General features: G+C 42.7%; 1 protein-coding gene across 1 annotated transcript in view; it reads right to left on the bottom strand.

Annotated features, from left to right (window-relative positions):
* Positions 1–432: 432 nt before the first annotated feature.
* The window catches only part of nkd2b (NKD inhibitor of WNT signaling pathway 2b), a 28,864-nt gene continuing 21,970 nt past the window's right edge, over positions 433–7,326 (bottom strand). Inside the window, exons 4-10 of the mRNA XM_034697863.1 lie at positions 5,337–5,397; positions 4,540–4,667; positions 2,772–2,867; positions 2,458–2,599; positions 2,135–2,192; positions 1,881–2,005; positions 433–1,762 (exon numbers count right to left, since the gene is read on the bottom strand). Of these exons, the coding sequence (XP_034553754.1) occupies positions 1,140–1,762; positions 1,881–2,005; positions 2,135–2,192; positions 2,458–2,599; positions 2,772–2,867; positions 4,540–4,667; positions 5,337–5,397 (1,233 nt within the window). The 3' untranslated portion in view covers positions 433–1,139. The remainder of the gene's footprint in view (positions 1,763–1,880; positions 2,006–2,134; positions 2,193–2,457; positions 2,600–2,771; positions 2,868–4,539; positions 4,668–5,336; positions 5,398–7,326) is intronic.

Genomic DNA, 7,326 nt, shown 5'->3' with positions numbered 1-7,326 from the left:
TCAATAGTAAACCTTATCATTCACTGGTAGAAACCGATTCAAGAATCATGTTTAGAGCTTCTTCTGCACTTTAGATTCTGTTGCTTCTTGAATCAGCTGCCATCATGAAAGCTTGTTAAATTGCCCAAGTCAGACATTTCATCCTAAAGAATCAAACATTTTGACTTAGGACAAGAATAAAATGGCCTAAGTCACCCTCTTGACATAGGCCATTGTCCGAAAGACAATTTTACCAGAGGTGGCCAGAATCATCAAGAGATGATTTAGGCCAAAAATTCATTTTCGTCAAAAAATGACTTAGGCCATTATTTTAATAGGCTGACGATGTGCTGCTGTTGTTGTTATTGTGTTTCTATCCACACTGTGGCAGCAAACACACCATGATCAAGTTTGTTATTAGCAGAAATAAACAGAATGTCAGTGAGGTAATATAATTGAACTATATAACGTTTATTAAAATATATAAAAGACAAAATACATATATGCATAATTATATCCATGATGACATATGCATATACAGCATAATAATTATACAGTAAAATGTGTTTACATATATAGAATTTTTTTATACATATAGCTAGATATTTTTGCATTAAAACTGGCAGTGGTGATTTCATACTCCCTCCCACCCCCCAACCCTTAACAGGAAACCCCTCAGTCCACTTCAGGCCTCTTAAAGTGAGAAGCCTCTGTGAAAAGCTTGAGAGCAGCAGCACCATTACACCTGAGATCCATGTTTTTGGAAAGCTCTCACCCAGAACAACACACCTACTTTGAGGCAATAGCTTCAAGAGACTTTATTCAACAGCACCAGGAGGGGAAGTATTGTTGTAATGTCAAAAGTTCTCTGCGCTACTTCTTTTTGGAATATGTCGTCCAGATTGACATTGGTTACAATTTAGCAGTCCCGGCAGAAAATCTACAAAAACGTATAAACTGTGCCACACTTCAGAAAAACATCCTCCCTGTCCAATATCATCCGCAGTACGTCTCATCTCAGGATATATCTGTATAGCTTAAAAGAGGAGAATAACAACTTCCTGGACAGAGTGTGAGAAACTCTGGTGGGATGATGTTGAGTCTTTCTTGTTGGTTGTGGTTGGTCCTGTATAGTTTCAGTGACTGCACACTGAGAGCGGTCATGTCTGATGGTAATGGTGGTAGTGGTGGTGATGGTGGTGTTCGTGGTGGTGGTGGTGCTCGTGACGCTGGACCACAGGAACCACAAACCCCGGGCTGTTAGGTTGCCCAGACACTTGCTCTCTCTCCAGACTGGGCAGTGCAGAGGGCACAGGTGGGTGCTGCTGTAGATGGGACTGAGGGGACAGCTGGGTTTTGGATGGGGACGGGGCCTCCCGGGTTTTGGCTCTAAGGCGCTTGCTGTGACTGTATTGCAAAGGGTGCTGGTGGTGGCCAGAGTTTTGGGATTGATGCGGCAAGTGGTACACATCCTGACCCCCGTGTCCTGCCGCGCTGCCACTGTGTAGCATGGTCTGCAGAGGCGGGTGGTAGCCATGACATTTGGTGGATTTGCCACCACCACTGCCTCCATTATTCCCCCCGCCCCCCTTGTAGTTTCCTTTTGGGGATTTGAGGAACTGCGTACCCTTGCTCCGAGACTCTGTGGGGTTGTAGCTGTCACTGATGATCTGTGAGCGGCGCTGATGAATAACTTGAGGTTCTGGTTCCTGTGAGCGTGAGCGGCTCTGACTCTGGGAGCTCCGGCCTTGAGACTCCTGGGGCGGGTATTCAGGGGTTGTTCCTTAAGAACAGAGAAACAGCACAGGTTCACAATTACATACAAACATGATTAAAACATATTTCAGTTCTTATCAAAATACACAAAGTCTGCATTCAGAACTGAATACAAACAAACTAACCTTCAAATCTAGAGGTGTAGTTCTCTATACCGGCCAGGTCCAGGTAGTGATTCCTTCTCTCTGTGTTTTCATCCACACAGTAATGTTGACCCTCAGTAGCCGGGGCTTCATTGCTCTGACCTTTGCTACAAAATGATAAAAAAAACCTCATTATTAGCAAATAAATGAGAATACTTATTGAGCATTAAATCTAGAAAGATTATTTAAATACACAAGGGCAGCCTATAGGACAAGGGTATCGAGTGGGCACTCACCTGGTGTAGGAGGACAGCCGCTTGTCACCTGAACGCCCCTCGTCCTGGTGACAACGCTCTAAAGAGGCAAAGATCAAAAGATCAGTGTTCAGAAACATCGATACTTAAAGAGTAAAGTGCTAGGTTCCTGGTTTTTTTTTATATTTCAACACATTTTTATGGATAATGTTTGTCACACTGTTGCTAACTTGTCTTTAAACTGGCCTCAGAAGTGTATAATCAAAAAGTAAATCCACAGCACAGAGGAAATACTCTCTTGGCACAGAGCTTACTGGGCTTTTAAAGGATGTTTGAGGTTGAACACTGTCTTTTTTGTCATTTACCTGTTCCTGTTTCTCTCCTGTGACACCTGGGCTCTGGAGTAACGGTCAATTTGACCCGCAGAGTCTTGCTCTTATTATTACAGGAGTGATTCACAGAGGCATCCACCACATCGTAGATGGTGTGCATCAGACTGGACATGTCCTATAGTGACACATAAAGCACAGTTTTGATTCTGACCTTTGACAAATTAGCAAATAACAAGTGACAAGTGAAGAATGACTGAAGACAACTAAACAAGAGGTACATGAAGAAGCACAGATGGTTAAAAGCAGCACTACACGTGAATCAAAGCTTACACACACACACCTCTTACCTCTTTTGTAACTTTGCCACTGTTGTCAAAGTCATAAAGGGTGAAGATCCACTCCTGACGGTTGTCATCCTCCACGGAAACGTCACACTCCAAGTCCTGTTGATATGAGCAAATACATAAACGTCATACTTGATCCATATCTTATCTGAAAAATGCCACAAGAGGATATCTCAGAGGTAGAGATATTTCATGTACTCCTGAGGCACGGCTGAAAACTTCAGGTGACAGAGCGTTTGTGAATACCTTGAAAATGAAGTCTTCAGACTGATTGACAACTTTTAAATCTCAAAACGTACTTTTATCTGAGGGCTTTTTCCTGACTTTGCACGTTTTTTTTGGTTTTGCGCACTTCATAAGTTTGGAGTTCTCAAAAGTGCTCAAACAATACAAATAATCATCAAAATTATATGTTTTTTCTCAGTATTTAGTCACTATCAATGAGCAAAATACTTCAACAGTATTTGAAGTAATGCAGTTTCATTTACAAAGGGGGGCAGCAGAGTACATGTGACTGCAAGAACATCTTTCAAAATTTGAGTTTAAAAAAGTTTAGTTATTTTTCATGAAAATGTAGTGTACAAGAGCTGCCGCTGCCGATCACAACTTGAATATCAAATCTGAATGAAATGTATACAATAACTTTATCAGTACATTTATTTCAAGACTGCCTTCCCATGCAAAAAAGCCCCAAGTGTAGGACAATTCAAATACGTGACAAATGCTTGAATGTCAGTAGCAGGGCAGCAGAAATGAGAATTTCCTTCGTTTTTTACATGTAAACTGATCACTTCTCAGAAACCTTCACCTTTTGTCAGTGAGCAAACAGAAAAAAAGTAATAGCTCAGCCACTGTGACCTTGTGTTTCTACCTTCATCCAGGAAAAAGGGGTGCACAACTCTTCTCAGTTTCAAGTCTTTGGCAGCAGCTTTGATTCACACGTATCTGGTAACATGGTCATAATTGTAAAAATAAACATCTGGGCTGTAGACCTTGCTGCAGGCACCGAGGAGAGCATACACTGTGTGAAGGGCAGTGTGCATCAACCCCAGGGAGAGTCACAGTGCTTTATGGTGCTATAATATCACCTCAGCTCACATAACCAGGAGGGAGCACCAAAGGGCAGATCCAAGCAGTTCTTTAAAATGTGCAAGTCTAAACATCATAATCTATTTATTCTATTTATTGGACCCTAAATCCAATCAGGATATGGTCTGGAGTGGTGTCAACGTACCTACTGATGTTTCTGAGCACAGGGTGAAGGCATATAATGGACTTGTTTACTTTATTACTTATGTGTTAAAATCATTTTCACTCACTGAAACACAAAAAGTTACAACACTCGTGGCTCTTGGCAAAAGTCTTAGAAGAGACTTTTGTCTGAACCCTGGCAAAAAAAACTCCCATGATGTGAAGCAACACTTGTTCTTGTTCTTTGATTCTCTCTTGCTGCATGTTGCCAGAGCTTTTTCCAGTGTTGAAACCCAACATCTAGGTCTTCAGCACACCACACAAGCTCAAACGGCCATTGAGTCAGTAAGTGTTATCAAACATTCAGAGTCTTGAGAGGGGATGAGAAACATGTGAAAAAAAGTGATCATGCAACTCTCTGCTGAAAATGGTTGTGCAGGAGAGTCAAACTTGGACCCTTCTTTTGAAGCACCACGTTCTTGTTGCATATTCATGTTTTATCAAAGTGCAAGTTGTACAGGATTGGGCATGTAGGCACAAATCTAAAATTGCATAGCTGCCACGTCATGGATCCACTTACATCCAGACTGATGCGCTTCTTCCCTGGAGCTTTGGTCCTGTCCCTGAGGATCACCCGCTCTCCGTCCTCTGAGTGCAGGTACCGCAGGTAGCTCTCACAACCCTCAGCCTTCTCTGGAGGAAGAACCACTGTAAGTGCAAGAGGAGACCTTTAAATTAAACACAACAACACTGATTTCTCTTGCAGAACTCAGACAATATTTTGTGTATTTTTAGAAGCTACACTTCCAAAGAAAGTCCCTAAAATGAAACAAAAACATCCTGATGTCGGAAATTCTAGCATTAAGATATGTATTTTATTGTATTTTTTAAGTTATATTTTTGGCCTTTTTGCCTTTATTTTATAGGACAGCTGAAAAGAGACAGGAAATATGGGGAGTAGAGAGTAGGGGAAGACATGCAGGAAATGGTCGACCGGCCGGAAATCGAAACTGGCGAGCCCTGCGACAAGGACTGAAGCCTCTGTATGTGGGGTGCTTAGACTGCTAGGCCACCAGCGCCCCGAGATATGTATTATTTTATCCAACCGAAGCCTGTTAACAACCCTAAATATCTGCAATAAACTCTTATATTTTAAACATCTTATCACAGACTATAATCTTGTGAAGACCTATCAAGACCTGACATGTTTTTGCAGGAATCATCTTGCAAGTTGAACAAGGAATTGTATTTATTAAAGCCAGATCTATATGTACCAACCCCAAGATCACATCTCAAACTATTATAGAACTGGAATACCAAAGGTCTTTTTCAGAACAAGGCTTTACAATGAGTGAGATGACATCTTTCCAAACTTACCCTCCAGGGGACAGTGTTGATCTGCAAGTTGTCCTCCCTTCAGCTCACCATTTGCAAACCCCTGGGACAAGGAAAGAAAAAGAGAGACATGGGTAGAGGAGGGGTCAGAGATGTAAGTGAATCTACAGTTCAGACCACAGACAGAGAGAAAACAAACAGTTCCAGCTAAAGCATTTCCTACTCAGATGAGAGAGAGTGAGAGGGCTGGAGGCTCCAGCGCCGGCAAACACTTTGAACATCTGCATGCTTATTGTGTTTCACTGTCTGGGACACAGCAAGGGCGACCACGGCCAAGCTTTTAAGTTCTCTCCAAGCCCTTCAAACTGACCCCTTGTATCCATTTAAGTGACCCATAATGCACTTCATCACTGGAGCTTTTTTTCTCTCTCTCTCCAGTCTGTTTATTCTCATCCTGCCTGACTTGGAGGAGACAGAAGAAGCTCAGATTTTACTGAAAGTTCTTCTGCATTTCTTATTCAAAACTTCACTGCAAGGTTTGGTTTGTATAAAACACGGCTTACAAGGAGCTCCAAGTAACATGTGTATTTATTTTGAACAGGGAATAATTGCCAGATGGAAATTTCCACGCACATAGGATGGGACTGATTAAAAACACAATTCCACAACCATAAAACAAAAGCAAGACAAAGAGGTTGAAGGGGTGGAACGGCTTTACTGTCATATGTGAATAATCTATATCCTGCATAAAACAGAACCACAATGTATTCAAAAGCATCGCACATATGTTCTAATGCACAGGCATGCTAAGGCGGGGGCAACTGGGCCTCCATGCGTGCACACATACACACACAGAGCCTTTCTTTAATTACAACTGCATTGTGGAAACAATGAAAATTAAGTGCAGCACAGGCCCTAAACCACAAGTATTTAAACAACAAATGATTCATCTTATTTACGTCATTCTCAGGACTCTAAGCTGCTCCGCACACACTTTGAAATAAAATCCCACCAGATTGAATCAAGGAGGCCCACCGAAACGAGACAAATAAAAAACAGATAGATGCTAGAAAACAAAAGAACTCCATGTACCTTCAACAGAGCCCAGGCTCAAGCCAGAGTCTGAACATCTGCATGCGTTTAGGTGAACGAGCCCCCTCCTCCTCCTCTCCTTTCTTTTCCTTCCCCTTCCCCTCTTTCTTTCTTTCTTTCTTTCTTTCTGAGAGTAATGACAGCGTCAGGGCCTGTGGTTCTATTTAACAATCTCACAGGCCGTGATTATTCCTCACTTCAGAGGATGATACCTCCAGCCTGTAATCTAGCCCTGACCTTCACCGCTGAGGGAGGAGGTGGGTTGCCAGTTGAGTGTCAGGGTCAAGGCTCGGACACCCCCTCTGTAAATTGGCCAAGGGAGACATTGAGGGAAAACAGTAAAGGAATGGGAGTATTAGGGAGAGTAGGAGGAGAGGGAAATAGGAAGCAAGCAGGAGGAATAAAGAAGACAGAGAGGAGCAAAAAGGGGGGGAAGGAGGGAAGGAAAGATAAGGAGAACAAAGGTTGGAGAGGAGAGAAGCAGATAAGAGGAGAAGCTGAGGAGGATGTGGTTTGTTTAAGGGGAGATATGTTGTATCTATTGCTAACTCCAGCAGGAGGTGGAGGTGTGTTTTTTTTTAACAGATACTGAAAGACTTCTGGGAAAGGTGGGGACGACTGGTACCGTTGCTCCCTGGGCCCCAAACATGCAGCACACACACACTGCAAACCAGGCGAGCGCATATGCATCCTTTTACAAAATGCACACACAGTTTCCATCTTTTGTGGTTTCTGCAGCCAAGTTGTTGTTTCCTTTCTGCACTGGATTCTTTTATCTCCCTCGCTTTGTACCGCAGTCCCTTAATGAAGGGCAGTATGTAAGGAGGAGGTTCGCACACACACACTCGCACACACACACACACACACACACACACACACACACACACACACACACACACACACACACACACACACACATACATACATACACACACAGTGT

This window comes from Notolabrus celidotus, chromosome 12 (assembly GCF_009762535.1).
Source record: "Notolabrus celidotus isolate fNotCel1 chromosome 12, fNotCel1.pri, whole genome shotgun sequence".
Taxonomy (NCBI): domain Eukaryota; kingdom Metazoa; phylum Chordata; class Actinopteri; order Labriformes; family Labridae; genus Notolabrus; species Notolabrus celidotus.
Note: the sequence above shows the minus strand (reverse complement) of the source record. Positions and strands in the feature narration are given on the sequence as shown.